The 24336-nt window shown below is 38.7% G+C and overlaps 1 protein-coding gene across 8 annotated transcripts in view; it reads right to left on the reverse strand.

Annotated features, from left to right (window-relative positions):
- Positions 1–1679: 1679 nt before the first annotated feature.
- The window catches only part of ptprdb (protein tyrosine phosphatase receptor type Db), an 80010-nt gene continuing 57353 nt past the window's right edge, over positions 1680–24336 (reverse strand). For 5 of the 8 annotated variants that reach the window (XM_083532695.1, XM_083532691.1, XM_083532694.1 and 2 more), the window contains 19 exons: positions 22656–22753; positions 21599–21855; positions 20976–21069; positions 20098–20307; positions 19859–20019; positions 19197–19312; positions 18577–18674; positions 17101–17224; positions 16612–16787; positions 13181–13300; positions 12294–12448; positions 11693–11978; positions 10776–10954; positions 9600–9726; positions 9368–9493; positions 8800–8954; positions 6598–6733; positions 3168–6469; positions 1680–3087 (listed from right to left, as the gene is read on the reverse strand). In XM_083532695.1, the coding sequence (XP_083388821.1) occupies positions 6401–6469; positions 6598–6733; positions 8800–8954; positions 9368–9493; positions 9600–9726; positions 10776–10954; positions 11693–11978; positions 12294–12448; positions 13181–13300; positions 16612–16787; positions 17101–17224; positions 18577–18674; positions 19197–19312; positions 19859–20019; positions 20098–20307; positions 20976–21069; positions 21599–21855; positions 22656–22753 (2687 nt within the window). In that variant the 3' untranslated portion in view covers positions 1680–3087; positions 3168–6400. Of the gene's footprint in view, positions 3088–3167; positions 6470–6597; positions 6734–8799; positions 8955–9367; positions 9494–9599; positions 9727–10775; positions 10955–11692; positions 11979–12293; positions 12449–13180; positions 13301–15630; positions 15655–16611; positions 16788–17100; positions 17225–18576; positions 18675–19044; positions 19078–19196; positions 19313–19404; positions 19417–19858; positions 20020–20097; positions 20308–20975; positions 21070–21598; positions 21856–22655; positions 22754–24336 lie in introns of all 8 variants that reach the window. The other 3 variants (XM_083532688.1, XM_083532690.1, XM_083532689.1) reach the window with 3 other exon arrangements.

The raw sequence follows: 24336 nt of genomic DNA on the forward strand, positions 1-24336 counted from the left end.
CAGATGACCTGGCCTCCACAGTCACCGGACCTGAACCCAATCGAGATGGTTTAGGGGTGAGCTGGACCGCAGAGTGAAGGCAAAAGGGCCAACAAGTGCCAAGCATCTCTCGGGGAACTCCTTCAAGACTGTTGGAAGACCATTTCAGGTGACTACCTCTTGAAGCTCATCAAGAGAATGCCAAGAGTGTGCAAAGCAGTAATCTAAGCAAAAGGTGGCTACTTTGAAGAACCTAGAATATGACATTTTTCAGTTGTTTCACACTTTTTTGTTATGTATATAATTCCATATATAATTCCACGTGTTCATTCATAGTTTTGATGCCTTCAGTGTGAATCTACAATTTTCATAGTCATGAAAATAAAAAAAACTCTTTGAATGAGAAGGTGTGTCCAAACCTTTGGTCTGTACTGTATATATGTATATATATATATATATATATATATATATATATATATATATATATATATATATATATGTATATATATATATATATATATATATATATATATACGCACACACACTGAACAAAATTCTAAACACTTTTTCCCCTATTTTTCATGAGCTGAACTTAAAGATCTAAGACTTTTTCCATGTACACAAAAGGCCTATTTCTCTCTCTATGTGGATGATTCTCTTAGCAAAGGAGAAGTGCTCACTAACAGATTTAGTCAGATTTGTGAACAATATTTGAGCGAAATAGGCCTTTTGTGTACATAGAAAAATTGTTAGATTTTTGAGTTCAGCTCATGAACAATGGGGGCAAAAACAAAAGTGTATAGCATCTATGCATGTATATATATATATATATATATATATATATATATATATATATATATATATATATATATATATATATATATATATATACATACACACAGGTAGTCGTGGACTTACGACCACGATTGGGATCGACTGACCGGTCGATGATTTGGTCATAAGTAGAGTAGACTATATGTACAGTACTATGAAATTATGCCGGAAGCTGGTAAAAAAAAAAAACCTTACGCCGTGGCTAGCTATTGTGGTTGTAATTTGCATAGGTCGTAAGTCAACGACTACCTGTATTATATATATATATATATATATATATATATATATATATATATATATATATATATATATATATATATATATATATATATATTTATTTTATGATTTACATATCAATTTTTAAATAATTTATTTAGCTATAATATAAATAGCTTATGTACATATTTGATTCCTACTTGTTTATTGCGTCAGGTGTTTCGAAGTCTAAATTAATCCAATACCATATTTTGCACTACTTCTGACTGATCACCTTTATCCTGTGATGAAACATTTCTGCTGATGGGCGTGGTTTCTTCAGGATGACTCCACCCACCATCCATTGAGAAAAAGGGCTTACTGGAAGTTTAATTTTTTTCTTCTGAGAACGAAAGTGATATAAAAATCATGTCTTTTACAGTCACCAGAGCTTAACAAAGTTAAATGTGTGAGATCCTCCACCATCACCACCACCACCTGAGAGAAGAACTAGAGGTCTCTGTAAAGACAGTTCAAGACACGTAGAGTCGATGACAGTTAAATATAAAATAATCGAAAGAATGAGTGAATGAGCTAAAACCAGTGTCCCAATATCCTGTGTGAACATGTTGGTTTGAAGGTAAAACAGAAAGTGGATTTAAAGCGCTCAATGATAACGAATGAATGTTTTCTCCTCCTGGTGCAAAAAGAGAAAACAAAAGTTTTGTTGCGAGTTTATTCGTAACAAAACGAACGAAAAAAGTTCCACAAATACCCCTGTATTCTCACACGACTTGTTTTCTCACAGCAAAAGTAGGAAAATAAAAAAGCATAAGATTATTTCTCTAAAATATTTACATTTACTACAAAATAAGAGGTAAATAACAGAAGACAGGCATCACTTTGTGCTCACGTCGACTGGATGGGCCAAAAATAGCAGAAACGCACATCAATTTCTTACAAGGTGGAAAAAAAAAAAGCATTACAATGGATATTTGGTCATATCACATGATGAAACAAATAGCGAGGATTTATTTCTACATGAAAAGTCTGTTATGGAGCGTTCACATTTCTGTTCATGTGGAAGACGAGAAAAAAAAACTTGGATTTTTTCTGTAGATTGGAAATAAAATGTGTGCAGTAACGTTACGCTGATGTTTAGAGTTTTTTCTTTTTTTTTTTTTTTAATTCATAGTAAATTTGTTTTAAATGCAGAGGAACACACCGAACACCATGTAAGAGAAGGAAAATGAAGTCCGAAATATTCTAGTGGAGCCACAAACCCCTGAAATCCTCTGGAGCTTTGGCTCTTGGCGGAAAAAAAAAAGTTTATAGAGAAAACTTGGTCCTGTCCTTTCGTTCGGCTACTCGGGCGCCTTCGTGTCGTCTTCTGGAAAACGTCGAACACTAAACACTACAAAGCGTATATTCTCCTTAAGATTTAACACCGAAAAGATATTTTGTTTTTATACTGTAACATGCACGCGCTGTGGTCACCATGGTGATAACAGAAACGCGCCGTAATGGAGAACGAACAATGGTTTTGTGCATAGAGTGAAAGTGTGTCGTTTCCACACGGCGTGAAATAACACCCAGGCTTCTGTCAACACACACACACACACACACACACACTAAGACCATTAACACATCTCAACAGCTGATTATGTTCCTGGGATGAGTGCACGCTTTCAAGAAAATAAAAAATAAAAATAAAAAAAAATATTGAGTAAAACGGAACACAATTTGTAAAACGAATTTGTGCCTCAAGGTGTTTTTTTTTTTTTTTTTTTTTTTTTTTTTACATTTATAGTGCAAATTATATTATAATATAGAATAACTTACATATGGCCAGGAACCCTGCATGAATATCCTCAAAGGTGAAGATGTCTATACGGACAAAGCAGCACCTCACTAGCTAAAGTTTTCAAACACTGCATGCTCTCCAAAGAGGCGAGATCATAAGATCCCTCCTAATAAAAGAAAAAGACTGTGTAATATTCAATAAACTGATCCCGTTTCGTTTGATGACTAATATAAAATATGAATGTTCTCAAAAATTCATGAATTAGGTCAAATATAGTATATATATATATATATATATATATATATATATATATATATATATATATATATATATATATATATATATATATATATATATATATATATATATCCATCCAAAAATGTGCATGCATACACTTTATGTAGTATCAGCCTTGGCAGCATCAATTTGTACTAATCGATATGGCTTTGTAAAAAATCGTGAGCACGTTTTTTTATTTGTATTTTTCTTGAGATGTACGCTCGTCCTATTAAAATCCGGTGTGGCACGTGTACAATCCTAGTGTATCAAAATTGTCTAAAACCTAAAATGCAGGTACACAGAAGTAGAACTAAAGTGAACTATCGAAAACCATGATAAGGCACTACTACTTTCGAGACGATCGTCTGTGGTGCTGTAACGCCACCGTGAAAACGTGTGTTAAGGTGAATATTAGAAATTGGTAGATAAACACAAGCCACGTTGTAAATGTGCTTATATTTGTGTGGTGGTCTGGGAAAACCATTTGCATGATGAAGACTGAAAAACTCCAGACTGAAAGGACAGCGAGTCCCCGAGTTACGATGGAGATGTTCTGGGGACACCATCGTAATTTGAGACATGGCCTAGCATGACCTAGAGTCTTAAAGAATGGTGATCAGTATGGGGTAGTATACTGCAACATGTTAATAATCTAACACATTACAGTGCATAATTTAGCAAAACAGCAATTTACACCACCCATGCTGCCTGCCGTGCAAAACGTACAATATTTTAAAACAGTTGTATCGTAAGATCGAAAAGTAAAAAAAAAAAAAAAAAAACATCGTAACCTGGGGACCATCTGCACAATGTTTAGAATTTCAGACCACAGCTCTGTCGAGTGCAACATCTGCGACACCTCTGACGGGTTTATATTAGGGCTCGTTTTGATACGTGATCATTTCTGATCATGAACTGCTTACGCATCGTTTTATGAATCGTGTGTACCCCAGTGTTAGTGCATTGTAAGGCCAAGTTCACACACACTTCATTTCTATCCAGTATTTTCTCCATGCACGTGTTTAAGGGTTTGAAGCGTTCACACTGCACACATATGCGGCATGCACCAAACTAATCAAACTAATAGGCGATTGCGACTGTACAGGTTGTCGTCGACTTACGACCTATGCAACTTACGACCTTTCGTCTTTACGACCACAATCGCTAGCCGCGGCGTACAACAGTGCGTACCAGCTTCCGGCATCATTTCACAGTACTGTACATATAGCCTACTCTACTTACGACCAAACCGTGTCACAACCGGTCTGTCGGTCCCAATCGAGGTCGTAAGTCGACGACTACCTGAAAAAAAAAAAAAGCTAAACTCAAGAGAAACTAACGCTCTGTATCTGTTTTGTCGACTTGCACCACGCATTAAACAAAGAGATCAGTGCGTTTCATCATGCATTCATTAACAACTGAAATAAAGTCGAATTCGTGGCTCGCAGAAGCCGGGACGAGCTGCGTCCACACTCCATACATACAACAGTGGGACAATGTGTGAACTTGGCCTAATAATCAGATGTAAAACGCGTTCTTAACACGGGAAACACCACAATGTGTGTTGTTTTGCTGCATTAATTTCAGGATAGCAGCCAGTGAGAAAACACCTGTTATAGCGACTGGAACTGGAACTTCTTTTTTAGGACATAATGCGATCATTTTGATAAAATAAAATAAAACTTTTCACCAAAATGGTGTGCTATAAAGGAATAAAACAGTGTGGGACTAACTAGAACCCAACTTCTTATACAGTGTTCTATTGTACTTAGTTTTTCACATCTTTTGGTGAAAGGTATTTATGGTTACTATGGCTGTGTTTACACTTGGCATCAGCATGTGACCTGTATCTGGATGTTGTTCACATACACATTGAAAAGAAAAAAGTGTAAACGCTTATCCAATCAACATGGCCTGGACAGAAGTCGTTAAGAATCTATCCACCTTATTAATAACTCAGACTCCTCGGTTTGCGCGATTTGTAAAAATGTCCAGTGACTGAAAATAAATTTTTTTTTTAAAAGACCAATTCACGTCGACTGGTTTTATCTTCTGCAGACATAATAAAATATTGCGTGGGAAAGACAGATCTGATCAGTTACACAGATGGAGAAGTCAGTTGATGTTGCCAAGTGTAAACGCCGCGTCCTAATTACCTGATGATCTGATCTGCTCGATTGGATCACGGCGATCGCATGTTAAAGTGTAAACTAGACATTTTTGAACTAGGAGGTGGCGACCCTTGGACGTGGGCAATTGTTTGGAACAGGTGCCGCTAGTGATCACGGAGCGGTGGAGCGGTGCGCAACAAGCGCTCTCTGTAAAACCTTTATATAAGAATGGTGATAGTGTGAGTGCTGCACAAAGGGAATTTGGGCGTCCTGATCGTGTCCTGTCTGCTCATGCGATTACAATGTGGGGTGCGTAATTTTAAAGAAGCATCTCAGCACAGTGATGGTGCGTGTTGTGGTGCGGAGCTTTGAGGGTTCCTCAGGATTAGCAGACGGTAAACGATCATCCGGTCCTGACTGGTAATGACGCCGAATTTCCCTTTGCGCAGCAACTCGCACTATCACGGTGCTTATAAAGGCTCCATTATAACGAACGGAAAAGGTTTCTAAACGAGCTCAAACTGGTTCTAAGCAGTTCCCGATGCACCAGAGTCGCCAACTCCTAGTTCCAAAATTCCAGCCTGACTGATTTTTCCCAAACCACCACATACAGCACATATATGTACATAAATGAATACTGTATATATGATGTCAAACTACTGTGGATTATTCAGTGTGCTTTCGAAGTTAAATGAAAAGTTTGTATTATTATTATCATTTGTAGTATTGCACAACCTTTTGAGAAGTCACGACTGCCAGTGGTTCACTCTGCATGTGAGTGTGTGTCTGTGTGTGCACATATCCGTGTGCGATCGGGAGTTGAAGTGGGTGGGGGGTGGGGGTCTGTGATTAGGTATTAGCCCCAATCTCTTACAAGTTGGTAACTAACCAGTGGTACAACTGAATCAAAAACACATTTTAAAAATGAAACGTCGCCTCCCAGACGCTGGATTTCATGTTCATGGTGATTATTTGACAATTATCTTAAGATAGCCCTGAATTGACCTGAACTAAACTGACCTTTGAATCATTTCGGGGCTATCTTACGTTTCCAGAGCCAAGGACACACAGCGTGACAGTACGCTCAGTACAGACGTTGTAAAGACAGTCGCGCCGGGAGACAGTTATTTAGCACAGAAGATCACACGGGAGGAAATGTCCTGCTGGTCCAGAGAAGCTTGGAGAAACCAGAGACGCTTTATGTTGCATAGTGATCGAAACTGCCCAAGTACTCCAGTGCTGCACGATAGCAAAACTGGTACTGTTCCTGCAGAGCACAAACACACACAAACACACACACGCATCAAACCACAAACCAAGATCTCATGCTATCCTGTGCAGTATTTATAACGACTGCTCTTTTGGTGCTTTTGGTACCAGTGTGTGAATACACACCTCCGTCTGCACCATGGCTGGTCTCTGTGTTCGCAGCATTTTGACAGTTTGGAAGATGTCGACCACTCCTTCATAACGCATCCTCTCCAGCACTATGCTCAACGTGACAAAGACACCTGTCCTCCCAACACCAGCACTGCCACACACACACACACACACACACATACTGCAATTATACCACAATAACACATTTCATGTTCTTATTATGCAAAAAAAAAATAAAAATAAATATATATATAAATATATATATATATATATATATATATATATATATATATATATATATATATATAAATCTCTGCACTGAAAAGAAAAATCAGTTACATTTATTAATATTTAATTAGTTTTACACTGAGCTGGCAACCCACCACACACCCTCATTAGCAAACCCATGCCTCGGTGTGTTTTATTGTATTTCTTTTTAAATCAGCAACTTTATGAGTGAGGATCAGTGGGGAATAAAATACACAAAGCATGTACTCTAGTTAGAGCAGATACACTCTAAAATATGACTTCAGTAAAAGTGTCCCTTTAAACTTTCACTTAAGTAAAAGTACAAAAGATTTTGCCTTTAAATGTACTTAAGTATCCAAAGTATTATGATTTATTACAGCTATAATGTTCCTATTATTATTATTATTATTATTATTATTATTATTATTATTATCATTTTTGTCACAAGACTCTTCGCTTAATCAACTCAGTTTATGTGAAAAGACTCAAATTTTACTCTCAGTACAACAACCTATTAATAGAATGATATTAATAAGTAAAAACACTGATTGATATCTATTACAATTATCATTAACTCAAAACTTTCTTTTCATCTACTTCAAACAAAATCACACAAATAAGGTCACGTGTGTTGTGGTGAGTTTGAGTCATCATTTATTCCTCTCTAAATGTTCTGCTTTTTGCTAAACTGTATGTTGGTGACGAGTAGATACACCAAGCGCCAATCAAAACAAGTGTACAACAGAGCGTGCGCTCGACCCTGATTGGTGGACTGCTGTGTCATAAATAAAAAGGAACCAGATTTCGCAAAATGTAGTTGAGTAAAAAGTGAGATATTTGACTGTGAAATGTAGTGAAGTTGAATTTAAGGGTCTCCACAAATGGAAATACAGATACAAGTAAAAGCTGCATTTACATTTACTTGTTTACTGTTTCCCACTGGTGAGGAGTAACAAATTGCCATAGAGCAGCTGTACAAATACCTATGTATATATTTTTTACATTTTATATCGTATTGATGGATGGACATGTTCATATTTGCTCTTTCTAAACATTTATCATTTCTAGAGTAAATGCTCATGCATGGTTTAATATGTTACACATTGAAACGAGGAGACGGTAATTTGGTACATGTAGAATGAGTCTCCCGTGTTAGTGTTTTGTATTAGTCAGAAGTGTGTTAAAAAAAAAATAAAAAATTAAATACCAGTGACTTAGTCATTAATATTTAATTAGTCATCTCAGTCACACATGGCCTACACACAGACTATCTGGGGCATGTTTTACCCTGAGCTGGCAACTCACTACACAATCTCATTAGCTAACCCACGCCTCAGTGTGTACACACATTCGTTTAGTTTTTTATCAGCAAGTTAATGAGTGAGGAAATGTGTTATTTGAATAGCATTATTGCATTACTCTACATTTTTTTACAAGTATTTGTACTTAATCAGTGTATTTTCAGGTTAGAAAAAAATGATTATTACATCTGAATGCATAATATGTGACTTTTTACCTTATACCTTTCCGAACAAAACATGCTGTTCCACACTACTGTGAAGTACAAACACAAATTGTGTAAATGAGGAGCAGTGGCGAGAGCACGGGTGTAACCCCATGGCTCTGAGGAGAATGTGTGTGGAGGAAGGGCTCTTGATGTGCCTGAAAGTGTAGAAACCTCTGTAACGTGCAGGGGAACACATTGATTATTATAATAGAGTTCTCATAGAGCAGTGCTTTTACTTTTGATAGTTAAGGAACATTGGAAAGCGAGTGCTTCATCAGTCACTGTAGTCTACAGGTGAGAGTCCCCGATCTCGATACTTAGTTCAGTAGATAATAAGGTGTTTTTGATAACTAGGAATCTTTAGAGCAGTCATGTGAAACCAACAGTCACACAAAAATAGTGGACAGTGGTTTAGTAGCTAAATGACCACTTTGCTATGAATGTCCAGATTGTCTCCGTACCTGCAGTGTACCGTTATTGGTCCGTCTTGACCAAACTGCTCTTTTGTCTTGTGCACTTGGCCGATGAAGTCTATGAAGCCTTCGCCAGACTTTGGCACGCCCTGTTCCGGCCAATCGGTAAACTGGAACTGGCGAACAGTTCTGGACTGGCCGTCCTGAGAACACAAACACATAAGGATGAGTGTGTGTGTGTGTGTGTGTGTGTGTGTGTGTGTGTGTGTGTAAACAGCCAGACCATTCCAGATTGTTCCAGGAAAAAACAGGTACATGGTGAGCTGGCAGCGTGACTCATTGTATGGGTGGGAGTAGATAAATGTGTGTGGGAAAACAGTATTCTGGTGCTTCAGGGGACATTTTGCTCATTCCCATAACATAAATGATGTATTTATTTAGTTGAGGTTAAAGTTATATGAAGTGACAAGTATTTACTGCAGTTTGATTACATTTGACTTATATGGGGCTTTCAACTTTGTTGCGAAGACGCTGTGGTAGCACAAACATCGTGTGAAAAAGTGAGAAAATGACACTGAAGTGTGTGTGTGTGTGTGTGTCTCTGTGAGGAACACACCCTGGCATCAGTCACTTTAAACTCTCGCAGGATGTACTGTGGCATATTGTACTCAGCCATGGGGTCCACCACAAAGTACTGATAGCGTGCTGACCTTTCTGACGGCCAGTATTGGTGACACTTCTCCTGAAGAAACACACACATGTACAATTTCAGGACTGCGATTTCTGTAGCACAGTAGGAGAAGGTTAGACAGTGTGTGTGTGTGTGTGTGTGTGTGTGTGTAACTAACCCTTCCCATCTCTCGAAGTTTAGTGAGCATCACTACAATAGTGGAGTTGTGTTCCCACAGCATTCTCCAGTAATCTTCTGCTGTCTCAGCCAGAGGACCTTGCGTGGCAATATACGCCCTCTGCTGCCTGCAGGGAGAAGCAGAACGAGTGAGGGTGCAGAGGGCGTTTTAGATTGATCCAATAAAGAGTGACAAGAAGCATGCTAAGAATAAATCTAGCAGCCTGAGTGACATCCGACATGTTCTCCTATAGACAGTTCAAAAAACAAGACAATTTCTAGAATTTGTAAAGGACCTGGTTTTATCCAAAACACTGAAAAGGTCAAACACTACTATAAAAGATTTCAACTTTGCAGTTCCCTTTGGCAAAAAAAACCCCACAACAGTAATTATCTAAAACAACTGATCTCCACTGTTCGATGGATGGATTTTTTTGGATGATTTCTATTTGACTGAACCCAAGTGGTTACTGCTTTTTATTATTAGTCAGTGGTGGATGAAGTACACAAAGCATGTACTCTAGTTAAAGCAGATACACTCTAAAATATGACTCCAGTAAAAGTAAGTGTCCCTTTAAACTTTCAATTAAGTCAAAGTACAAAGGTTTTTCCCTTCAAATGTACTTTAGTATCCAAAGTATTACGATTTATTACAGCTTTAATGTTCCTATTATCATTTTTTATCACAAGACTCTTCGCTTAATCATCTCCGTTTATGTAAAAATACTTTGTTACTCTCAGTACAACAATCTATTATTACAATGATATTAATGAGTAAAAACACTGATTGATATCTATTACAATGATCATGAGCCCAAAAGCTTCTTTTCAACTGCTTAAAAGAAATCACACAAATAAGGTCACGTGTGTTGTGGTGAGTTCGAGTCAGAAGTTTCTTAGATCATTTATTCCTCTGTAAATGTTCTGCTTGATGTTGAACTGATGCTGAACTGAATGTTGGTGATGAGTAGATACACCAAGCGGCAATCAAAACAAGTTCACAACAGAGCGCGCGCTCGACCCTGATTTGTTTTGGAATACCCTTTAAAAGAGAGATGGGGGAAGATTGTATGGTAAATACAGATTAAGTGTCATGTGGAGATCTAATATAAACAATACTGTATCTTGCAAAGGCATTTTGTCCTGCTCAAAGTGGTTGTGAATAGTGCGCTCGTACCTATAACCGTCTATAAAGCTGGCATTGACGTAGTCCGAACCCTCCACTCCTCGGATGGGCTGCAGTCCCACACGTGTGCTCTCGTACGGCATGATGTTCACCAGCCTGTTTTTAAACTTGTTGCAGGGCAGGTTGGCACTCACAAACCGGGAGTTGTGTGCTCTCGCGTTCGCTAACCTCTGAATAGGGAAGAATCGCGACAGGATATCCATTTTTAAAACATAAAGTAAAGCTAATGCATGTGGATCAGTGCAAATCCTGTTTGTTCTTCATGTTTGTCTGATAAGATTTCAGAACTGATTGCTGAAGAGGGGAAAAATAAATGAGGAGAAGCAGACGATCTTCACCAGACGACGTAATGTTCGACAAAAAGCACATTTTAACTCTAAAAGCGGAAACACTTCAGGGTGTGTTAAAATATAGCATTAATCAGCAACGTAATTTCTGTAACAATATTTTCTAATAACAGAAGGTCCAGATGTGGCTTATTCTTCTCACGACAGCATTTCGCCTACAGAGACGATGTTTTATTAATTAAATAAGAAATCTTACTTTTGTACGGTCAGTTTATATTATTATGTTAAAACATCCAGCAAAGGAGACAGACACTTTCTTCAAATAAATAATAAAAAAATTCAGCAGTTTGAAAAGTTGGAAAGAATAAAAATGACCTTTATTCTTATCTGTGTTGCTACTAATATTAGAACAAGTGCATTAATATAAACCACCTTGCAGCCAGGATTAGTGTTCAATCAACACCTGCACTGTGGTGTACACAAAAACAACCTGAAGTTAACAATAATACCTGCAGAAGAATTTACAGATGATGAGATTAATCGCAGTTTTGCACTGAGGCTTCAGATCTCGAATGTGAACCATAAAAAGATGTGAAGTGGCCACTTTATTAGCACACTCACTTTAAACTCATGCTCCATGGCGCTGATGTTGTCAGGAGGCTCAGCCTGCGTGAGTCTCTGGATGTACGCGTAGAGGTTGCGCGCGGGCACCTCCGTGTTGCCGCACATCACGGCTTCCAGCAGTGCGTCGTATATGAACACGTACTGCTCCTCTGTCTGCACCATGTAGTTCCTCTGAGAGCGCATCAGCGTCACGTGGCCGTACACGTCAACCGTCTTTTCCTGCTTCACGCGCTCCAGCATGGCATCGATCACGATGAAGCAGCCGGTCCGCCCTACGCCCGCACTGACACACACACACACACACACACACACACACAGAAAGAAGCGTAAGAACAGGGACATGAGAATGACACCTTGATAATAAAAGAACCATTTTTATTAAAGTTGAGCAACAGTAATGAAGTTTTTCTCATATTTCTAATTACACTTTATAACAATTTTATGTAGCTTTAATCATTAATCTTCTTGGTCATTAATTTGAATGCCAGAGTAGGACAATTAAATAAAGGAGTGACAAAACTTTATTAGCATCTATAGTGTTTTGTAATGTGCTGGTGTGTGTGTGTGTGTGTGTGTGTGTGTGTGTGTGTGTGTGCACCTGCAGTGCACTACGATTGGCCCGGCGTCTGGAGGATTACAGGCTTTGACTCTGCGCAGGAAGGCTAGGAATGGTGTAGGGTGCTCAGGTACACCGTGATCAGGCCACGCTGTGAACTGAAACTGGCGGACCTCCCTCTTCTCACTGCTGCCACTCTGTTTAACACACACACACATTGATTATTAAGGAACCAAATAAACCATTGAGATTATACACTGATCAGGAAAACCATTATGATGTTATAACATTATGGGCAGTAAAGTGAAGAACACTGATTATCTCTTCATCATGGCACCTGTTAGTGGGTGGATATATTTATTATGCAGGGAGTGAACATTTTGTCCTCAAAGTTGACGTGTTAGAAGCAGGAGAAACGGGCGAGTGGAAGGATTTGAGCGAGTTTGACAAATTGTGACGTCTAGACGACTGGGTCAGAGCATCTCCAAAACTGCAGCTCTTGTGGGATGTTCCTGGTCTGTAGTGGTCAATAATCTTTTTAAAAGTGCTCCAAGGAAGGAACAGTGGTGAACTGGCGACAGGATCATGAGAAGCCGAGGCTCATTGATGCACGCGGAGAGCGAAGGCTGGTCTGTGTGGTCCGATCCAACAGACGAGCTCCTGTAGCTCAAACTGATCAAGAAGATCATGCTGTTAATGATCAACGAGTCACGACTAATTTAGCAGCAAAAGGGGACCAACACAATATTAGGCAGGTGGTCATAACATATATATTTATACATAATGTGTGTGCATATGTGTGTGTGTGTGTGTGTGTGAGAGAGAGAGAGAGAGAAACAGAAAAAGATAGCAAATGTGTAATTCACTGTCAAATGGCAAAAGTGCTAATATGTGTGTGTGTGTGTGTGTGTGTGTGTGTGTGTGTTCACCTTAAAGAGTGCGAAAGTCCTGACACAGTAAGCAGCAAGCTCCACGGTGTCGAGCACAGACACCTGCATTTGGCCGTACGTCTCTGTGCCTCGACTCGGCCAGTACTGATCACACTTATTCTGCACACAGTGGAACAGACTTTCTTTAACACCTCACACACAAATATCACGTCGCCAGAAAGTAGCAGCTTTACATCAGGCACCTCGTAAAGTCTGAGTCAACTACCAAGAACTGCTTGTGAACTAAAAAAAAAAAAAAAAAAAAAAAATATATATATATATATATATATATATATATATATATATATATATATATATATATATATATATATACAGTGAGGAAAATAAGTATTTGAACACCCTGCTATTTTGCAAGTTCTCCCACTTAGAAATCATGGAGGGGTCTGAAATTTTCATCGTAGGTGCATGTCCACTGTGAGAGACATAATCTAAAAAAAAAATCCAGAAATCACAATATATGATTTTTTAACAATTTATTTGTATGATACAGCTGCAAATAAGTATTTGAACACCTGTCTATCAGCTAGAATTCTGACCCTCAAAGACTTGTTAGTCTGCCTTTAAAATGTCCACCTCCACTACATTTATTATCCTAAATTACATGCACCTGTTTGAGGTCGTTAGCTGCATAAAGACACCTGTCCACCCCATACAATCAGTAAGAATCCAACTACTAACTTGGCCAAGACCAAAGAGCTGTCCAAAGACACTAGAGACAAAATTGTACACCTCCACAAGGCTGGAAAGGGCTACGGGGAAATTGCCAAGCAGCTCGGTGAAAAAAGGTCCACTGTTGGAGCAATCATTAGAAAATGGAAAAAGCTAAACATGACTGTCAATCTCCCTCGGACTGGGGCTCCATGCAAGATCTCACCTCGTGGGGTCTCAATGATCCTAAGGAAGGTGAGAAATCAACCCAGAACTACACGGGAGGAGCTGGTCAATGACCTGAAAAGAGCTGAGACCACCGTTTCCAAGGTTACTGATGGTAATACACTAAGACGTCATGGTTTGAAATCATGCATGGCACGGAAGGTTCCCCTGCTTAAACCAGCATATGTCCAGGCACGTCTTAAGTTTGCCAATGACCATTTGGATGATCCAGAGGAGTCATGGGAGAAAGTCATGTGGTCAGATGCGACCAAAATAGAACTTTTGGGTCATAATTTCACTAAACGTGTTTGGAGGAAGAAGAATGATGAGTACCATCCCAAGAACACCATCACTACTGTGAAGCATGGGGGTGGTAGCATCATGCTTTGGGGGTGTTTTTCTGCACATGGGACAGGGCGACTGCACTGTATTAAGGAGAGGATGACCGGGGCCATGTATTGCGAGATTTTGGGGAACAACCTCCTTCCCTCAGTTAAAGCATTGAAGATGGGGCAAGGCTGGGTCTTCCAACATGACAATGACCCGAAGCACACAGCCAGGATAACCAAGGAGTGGCTCTGTAAGAAGCATATCAAGGTTCTGGCGTGGCCTAGCCAGTCTCCAGACCTAAACCCAATAGAGAATCTTTGGAGGGAGCGCAAACTCCGTGTTCCTCAGTGACAGGATATAAACCTGACTGATCTAGAGAAGATCTGTGTGGAGGAGTGGGTCAAAATCCCTCCTGCAGTGTGTGCAAACCTGATGAAAAACTACAGGAAACGTTTGACCTCAAACAAAGGCTACTGTACCAAATATTAACATTGACTTTCTCAGGTGTTCAAATACTTATTTGCAGCTGTTTCATACAAATAAATAGTTAAAAAATCATACATTGTGATTTCTGGATTTTTTTTTAGATTATGTCTCTCACAGTGGACATGCACCTACAATGACAATTTCAGACCCCTCCATGATTTCTAAGTGGGAGAACTTGCAAAATAGCAGGGTGTTCAAATACTTATTTTCCTCACTGTATATATATATATATATATATATATATATATATATATATATATATATATATATATATATATATATATATATATATATATACCTTAAAATTTTAATTTAAACCTTAATTTTTTGTCGGTGTGTCCAGTTCTTGGTAGTACACCCTTAGAACACGTGATACAAACTGAAGAATTTGGTTGGTAAAATCAGTGAAACCCTGGTTAGTCATTTTTTCATAATTATAAATAAACCCTTTTTAAACAGAATCAGGGGCTTTATGTTAATCCCAGTAACATGCAGTGATCAGGTGACTTGCAGATGCACATGATCAGTGTGATAATCCCTGCTTTATTAGAGAAGCAGGTACAAAGAAAAGAGAGTGAAGATGTGAAAGATAAGTGTGGAAGAGTAATGGATAAAGCTACTGTAGGTGCAAGGAGGAAAGCTGAAAGAGTGAAGGAGTGAGAGTGTGTGAGAGAGAGAGAGAGAGAGAGAGAGAGAGAGAGAGAGAAAGAGAGAGAGAGATGAAGGGGTAGAAATCTTGCCTTGAAGTAGAAATAGGAAGGCATCTGGAGAACAACAGACAAACATATCAAGGCCACTGAGTCACAGCTGACAGGACGACTGGACCACATGAGGAAATGGTATGAATGAGGTTTGTATGTTACATCAGGGAATAAGAGCTAACAAGCCAATACATCCATAATAATAAAAATTCAATGAAAAGAACAAATCAAATCAACTTGGGCCATTGCCCTCACCTCAATCACATGCTAACTTTCATCCTTATCTGTGATTAACGATGCGTCATTCAGCAGACAAAAGTCACTCCTGTCACGCAAGTTTCAATTCACAGGTTCCATCATGTTAAACATCAGGCTATAAACTTGTTGTTAACCATATTGTAAAATATGCAAAATATAAAAACATCTAAGACAGCTAAAGGACAGCAAATGAAAATACCTTGAATTTTGTCATAAAAAACACTTTTCCTAATCTAAGACTAAAATAAACCAGATATACAATAAATTTGTTTCTAAATTTTTTTTTACTGTTTTACAAAAAATACATTTACATGTCAAATGCATAAATGCATAAATGCATCTATATAAGGCTGAATAATTATATAGATTTATAATAATCTAAAAAGAAATATAAAATGTATTATATTATATTTAAGATATTGTAACTTGCCAGGACCATTTGTTAAAGGGAAATGTTTTTTTTTCCTCTGACAGGCAGTAAAATTCCTGATGTCTGATGGTGTCTGATTGCTGCTTTGGTGATTCAGTTATAAAAGAGGACTCGTCCTGACTGTGTTGGTTGACAATTAAATGAAACGCCGACGGGTTTTAAGATGTACAAAGCTAATGCTTTATTTTCCAATAAAAGAGCTTATCTATTTATTAAGTAAATTTCGCAGCAAGACAACCTGAATTCAAAATGGGCTTTGTATTGAATTAATAATGTTGTAGTTTAATTACAATATTAGCTCTGTGTGTGTGCGCATGTGTGTGTGCGCTCACCCTTGATTTCTCCTCCAATTTGGTTATCATAATGATGTTTGCCGTGTGCTGCTCCCACACCATCCTCCAGAAGTCACTGATGGTATCTGGCATGGGCCCCTGTGTGGCGATGTAGGCGCCTTGTCGTCGGTACCCGTCGATGAAATTGGCGTTGATGTAATCGCCACCTGGCTGACCTGAACGTCAACAACCAGAGAAGAGACTTGAAAATCAGTCAAGCGATTGGGAAATACGACAAATAAGACAATGAAAACAATGAAAAGAGGTTACTGAGACCCTGCGAACGAATGATTTGATGCCACAGAAATACAAAAGGAAATTGTGTCCCACATAAAATTAATTCCAAACTCTACTGAAAAAATAATAGAAAAACCCTAGATAAATCATGACCTGTATTAAACAGCTTTTAAGGTCAAACACACTTTTTATATGTACGGTCAAAAAGGATGTTGCACGATCATGCCCATGCCCACACATGCACCCACTCACCATCACTGTTAGACAGCACTACTCTGGTATGGTCGTAGGCGATGACATTTGCATAGCGATTCTTTGGTTTATTAATGTCCAGGTTTGAGTGCTCCCAAGAGAACTGCTGCCCAGGGTCAATAGACTAGACATGAAAAAACAGCCAAAGAAACGATAAATGTCATAATTACGCTCTTAAACCTCACACAATTTAGCGATGACTTGCGTGAGAATTTGCTGTGAAAATTCTGTGCAAAGGTTTTAAGGCAGGTATGAAGAAATCGCTGTACAGTGAGAAAGCTTTTAAAAATATATACATTTGAATCGTTCATGAATGCAAAAATGCAAAGTGAACGAACGGAATAAATATCCAAATCAAATCAATATTTGGTGTGACCACACTTTGGCTTTCAATTCTCCAGGGATTTTGTAGGATTAAAGTTGTAGGTTGAAACACAAGTTATTAACTGAAACAGAAACAGTTGATCGTTGAGGAACAGCCAAACTCTGCTACCAAGGTGAAGGTGTAGAAGACAGTTTCATGTCACAGGTCATACAGTGTGGCAAGACTGAACACAGCAACAAGACACATGGTACTGCATCAGCAAGTCAAAGATTTTATAGCAGATTGGGGTTTCAAGATGTGCCTATCAAATTATTTAAAATTAGCACAAAGAAACAACACAGCGGTTGTCCAAGGAAATTAAATGCAGCTGATGAAAGACATCATGCTTACTTCCCTCTAACATTGGAAGATGTACAGCAGTGCCATCAGCAAAGAACTGGTGGAAACCAGTGAGATGCATGTACTGTCCGGAAAACTCTGGCCAGAAGTGATCTTCATGGAAGACTCATAGTCAAAAACTTGGAAACAAGGCTAAGGTTGGTTGGTGCTGTGGTTAGTTTTCCAAGATGTTTGGAACAACCAACCTGCCGAGTTCCTTCAAAAACGGTAAGTGTACCTAGAAGAACTGAAGCTGTTTTGCAGGCAAAAGATGGTTACACCAAAAATCGAACTAATTACGATTTCTCTTCTGTTCATTTACTTTCCATTTTGTTAATTAATTAAATAAATTATAAATTATAAATGTATGTAACAATAATAATAAATTCTTACTTTACACCTTTTTCATAGGTGCCTAAACTTTCAGTTTCAAACAGAACCGTGTGTGTGTGTATACAAAGAAAAATTTTTTTACTTAGTCTGTGTAACTTCATGTTATTGGAATGCAAAACAATTAGCGATTGAGGACAAGAACGATCAAACGCATGACGATACTAAAAAAACCCTGATCTATTCTGCAAGAGACTTAAGCCTAAGCTGTATGTTTACCGTCCAAGAGGAAACCCTGTTAGACTGCAGTAGATCAGAGCCTGAATGTTTTGGAAAAGCCCAATCGAAAACCCAGAACTCAATCTAGAAAAATGATCTAGAAAATTCATTAGTGTTCTTTGAAAAACAGTGCCCGATAATCACACAGACTTTAGTGAGCGTACCTCATACTCCTGTGAGAACCTCAGGCCCTCACTGGCTTTCTTTCGCTCTATGTAACTGGGTAATTCTGAGATGGAAACTGGAGGATGACTGGTCATACCTGTCAATCAGAAAGAACAGGGTGAAACTGCTGTGTAGGCGACACACTGGCAGAAGGTGATCCTGATGCATGAATGAAAAGAAATGAGTCTGGTTTTTCACATGAACACACAGCAGCTTCAGAATCAAGTCAGTGGGAAGAGCATTTTGGAAGGTGATTAGCGCACAGCCGTTAAATAAGACAAAGTTTTGTGTCGTAGCAGTTTAGTAGCACTCCAGCCCATTTCATTATGGACGACGTTGGATGACCGTTATTTCTGTGTTTGTTTGATTGCTTGTCTTTAGCTTTGTATTAATCAGAATGGGTTAGTCATGTCTGTTCTTGCACGTGGAAGTTAAGAGGTCGATATAAAATGAACAACACAACTAACTTGGTAAACGACGATAACCAGAAGAACGCAAACCTGGAAAGGAGAGAGAACGACTTTGATAACATTGTGATTGTGTACTTTCTCCAGCTCCGGGTGCTGTACCGTGTGCTGCATGGTCTGGGATCAAGGTGCTGCTAGGATGTGTGTATTACCGGGTGTTGGGAAGTTGATTCTGCGGAGTTCCACGGGGTCTGATGGATGCTGAGAGCTCATGGCTTTGCCACTGCTTGGGAAACTGCACTTTCTGCCCTCTAACTCTGCCCGCTTCCTATACACAAAGATCACAAGCACAACATTTCTACCTGCCAGCGTTATGTATTTCATTAGCAGTCGTACAAATGTTATTGTGTATTCACTGACCTGTCCGGTTTGCTGTTTTGTATCCAGCAGAGTTTTGTATCCATAAAGAAAAACATATAAATGTTAAAAAAGCATTTAAAAATCCACAGCAGTGGTGCAACGGATCAGAAAACCAACGGTTCGGATCACATCACGGTTTTTGAGTCACAGATCGGATCATTCCATTTATTACCAGTTGTTGCGATTTGAACGTCGTGGGAGAATTTTCAAGTTTTTCATGTGAACACATGACTACAGATTTCTGCGAGTGTTAAAAAAATTACGATTAATCCGCAAGTTACAAAAATGGGCAATTAATCTGCGGGTAAAGTGCGTGCTGAACCATGATCCGTTGCACCCCTAACTCTCTGTATACTTTGTAAACCATTCAGAGCTTCCTCTTTGATCTTCACTATAATACTTTTGACCCTCCTTTTTTTAATCCCTCTGTTCTTATTTCTGTCCTTCATTTCACCTCTTAAACAGAAGGATGAGGATGACTATGCTGATGATGAAGATGACAGCAAGCACAGGCCCCACCACCCAAAGCAGCCCCTCCTCTTCATCCACGATTGGTTGGGGCTCCATGTCTGAGAAGGCCACAGGGTCCGAAAACGGGCTGGTCGAGTAAATAGTCTAAAATAAACAACAAGTAACGTTATGATAAGCAGGATGGAGAGATGAGAGGAAGTGAGAGAAAGAGAAAAGACTCACATTCTGTCCCAGCTCTAAAATAGCGAGCACGAAACAGACGTATTCCTGTCCATTGAGAAGCAGTCGGTTCAGAAACACTCCATACACACGCCCGTCTCCCAGGCTAAACTCGGACGGAAGATTCGGAAAGTAGGCACTGATGTATGGCTTCGGTTCGGCCTGCCTCCGTAAGCGTACCGATCGGCTCGTACCGTTGATCATCTTCAGAATCTTAAATACAAATATAACGATGTATAATCAGAAATTGTAATATTAAAATACAATAAATGGTATTTTATGCAATCTGTGAAAGAGTACCTCATCTAAAGGTGTGCGATATTGACAAAAAAAAAAAAAAAAAAAAAGAGTATATCTCAATATTTTATTTGACTAATAGCAATAATTCGATATTTTGCAGAGTGTGCGCTATTGTGCTGGCACTTTAAGGACCATCGTGGACAGCTGGAAATGTTTTTAATATTTTGCATATTCTCTGTGGTGTGGTAGTCAGTTTACAGCAGTGACAGAGATTCATCTTTACCAAAAATTTCAATTGATTTTGACATTTTATTAGCATTGAAAATAAATAATAATAATAATAATAATATTAATAATAATAATAATGATTCTGCATGTGTGAATAAATCCAAACACCCCTGGGAGAGATTTACGTTTCATTTTCCATGATACGTGACTGACACAGGGGCATCTTGGTAATAGGGATTTACATTTTAACTGGGAGATTCTGTAAATTAATCGCACATCGTTAACACAACAATCAAGATATTATTGTAGGCGATATATATACAGTATATATATATATATATATATATATATATATATATATATATATATATATATATATATATATATATATAGTTATATCATACACCCCTAACCTCATCTAAATTCATTTCATCTGGATCACTCCAAGGATTCTGGAAGTTTCCTCCTCTCTGCCTCTTCAGTGAGATGACAATGATGTAGAAACCTCTACGCAGGGTAAAAACAAACAAACAAATCAGACAAAGCGTATACCTTAAGCATACTCCTGGTATGAGAAGGTGTTCCACAAAAATCTTTTGGATTCTTTAACAGCAAATAAACTGAAGATGAAAGCCTGTTTATCCTTGATAGAGAGGAAGCTGATCCTTCATGGCATAAATAACCAGTAAAAAATATATTCTGCTCATTTTGCTGACATCACACTGCTGAATTTCACAATCAGTAGATGCACCACATTAATTATCCATTATCTGTGTGCTAATGACAGGGTAAAGAAAACTAATGGAAATACTGGGCTACTATTTTTTTTTTTTTTCCGCTTTAAGTGGTCTAGTAATGTTCCTAATTTCCATGATAAATAATATAAAACAATAGCAGATATGCATTGCTGTATGTAACAAAGGTGCTTACGGAGCCTCTATTCATTACTGAATAAGACAGACTGTAGTCACATTACTGAAAGAACTATATTAATGGTTCATGTGCATGTCCGGTGTGTTCATTGTGTGTTTCTGACCTGACAGGGACGTGTGTGTGCACCGAGGGCAGCTGCAGTGTGGCTGTGCTCTCAGAGCTGCTCTTCTCCATTAGTTGAGGTTTTCTGAGCAGCAGGTTCGGAGCGGTCATGGCGTCGGCACGGTGCTGCAGGCCCTCACTCCCATCCGCTTTATTACTCAGGAGGAACGTGTAGATCGACTGCGGCTTTAACTCGGTGATCCGCTGCAGCCCGAGACGCCCGTCTACTTCCAGTTTGTGACCATCACCGTATGAGATCTGAGCAATGAGGTACATAAGGATTATCGCTGTCAATCGATTCAAATATTTAATCGCAAATAATCGCACGTTTGTCATCGTAAGTAATCGCAACTTATTCGCACATTTTTGTTCTTAATGTTCGCACATCTGTTCTTAATGTACCTTAAATTTATCCTCTAAATCAACATGTACAAATGTGGATGCTTTATGCAAATGTATGTTTATTATTAGTGAAACCGCTCTCAACATAGAGGATGAAGACAGAATATTATAGTAAATGTTTTAAAGTAATTATGGTGTTTCATATTACGTAAATCATCAGGAACCTTTGCTTCCACACGGACGGTTTTAATTGCCGGATGTGTGCATCATGGCGGATTTTGGTGCTCGATTTGAAACTAAAACAAATGTTTAGAGATTAAAAATAATTATTATGTTTTTTTTTTGTTTTTTTTTTAATCTGAGGGAAAAAAAAGGATGTTGTGAATGATTGTGTGTTGTGTTAAAGATTTTAAATTTTTATATTGTAATTAAAATGGTCAAACAGAAATGCGCACGCATTAATACAATTCGTGCTGTTAAAATACATTTGCGTTATTAACGCGTTAGTTTTCACAGCCCTAATAAGGACATCACAGTTTGATCATACAACACAATAGCTTTCAGAAATTCTAAGCCCTGGTCCCCACACACACACACACACACACACACACACACACACACACACACACACACACACACACACACACACACACACACACACACACACACACACACACACACACACACACACACACACACACTCACACTATACTTACGATAAAAGTCGAGGGTTTGTTTTGTGCAGTTCGTGGCTCCCAGACAAGCCATACTGAACTCTTCATAGCAGCTTTTACATGGAAGTTCACAGCAAACACTTAAAAAAGAAAAATAAAAAAATCAGCACTGTTTAGTGCTTTATTTATCACAAATGTGAATCTTACAAAATAATTAGACGGATCGAACTGTGAATGCAGTGTGAATAAAAAGCGCTGAAACAAAGCTAACAGCATGTCTGGCACTTTATCGGCAGAATGATTTAGTCGGAGCAAAATTTGTATCTACGTGTGAACCAGTGTCAGAGTTAAGATCAGATCAATTTTTTGTAATATACACAGCTGGAATCAGGTGACCCTCCTTGGAACATGACTTTGGTGGACATCAATAGAAAATGTAAGAAATAAACATATAAATACATACTGACAAAAGTTTGTGGACACCTGACCACGTGATTTGTGAGTGATTTTTAAACATCCCAGTCCACATTTAGTCCCCATTAGCTGTTATAATTAACTTCACTCTTCTGGGAAGATGTTCTGCAAGATTTTGTGGAGATTTGTGTTCATTTCAGCTACAAGGGTGTTAATGAAGTCAGGTACTGATGTAGGTGAGGTGAGGAGGCCTGGAGTACAGACAGTGTTCACATTCATCCCTGAAGTTGAAGCTCTAGAGCAGGATATCTTCCACTCCAAACCATGTAAAGCAGATCTTCATGGTGTTTGCTTTGGGCACAGGAGCATTGTCATGCTGGAACAGGTTTGGGTCTCCTAGTTCAAGTGAAGGGAAAATTGGTAACGGTTTGGGGAAGATCCACACATGACAGGAGATATCGGGTGTCCCAATACCTTTGTCCACAAAGTGTATGTGTATAAATACACACACTAAAGCCAGATAGACAAAATAAGAAACAGATAGATGTGAATGTAAAAGGTGAGAATGTCATTTCTGTGCACACACACACACACACACACACACACTGTATGAGTATTTTAGATCTGCTTCGAAGCAGTTATTTCTTCGCTTCCGATGTTACTGTGTAGCGTCACACCAGGCGATGAAGCAGTTATTTTTTACATCTCTTCCTACTGCATTTCAAGGAAAGTTGAGTCCCTTCTGCTTGTAGTCACTTTTGAATGTGTTGAGCTTCTGAGGTCGTTGCTATGGCGACAGGTGTGACCTCGCGGATGTGAGCGACGATGGCGAGCTGACTGTAAGCAGTGTGTGTAGGCACTGGGGAGAAGACATGGGAGAATTTATTATGGATTTTTACCCACAAATATCAGAATGTAATGAATTTTGTAGCGTTTGGGAGTCGGTCATATAAATAACATCTTATGACAGGTTCATAAATGACAGAAGCACTTTAGTGCACAATATCATCTACTGGATTGAACTCGTATATCATTTCTTTTGATGGAAGGCGATTGAGTTTATAAACTATAGAGGTCACATGGGTCAAAGAGATTTGTTCAATGATTGTGGCATCATGTGAAAATTGGTGTGTGTGTGTGTGTGTGTGGGTGTGTGTGTCAGGTCGCACCTGTTATATTTTCAGCAGACTCTGATTGTGGGATACCAAACTTCTCTCCTCGGTCAATGTCTTGCATAAGTCACCTAATCCTTCGTGTGGTCGCCGTGACGTTTGCGAATGTGGAGTTCAGAACTCATTGATGATCCACA

This window comes from Silurus aristotelis (genome assembly GCF_946808225.1).
Source record: "Silurus aristotelis genome assembly, chromosome: 27".
NCBI classification, from domain to species: Eukaryota; Metazoa; Chordata; class Actinopteri; order Siluriformes; family Siluridae; genus Silurus; species Silurus aristotelis.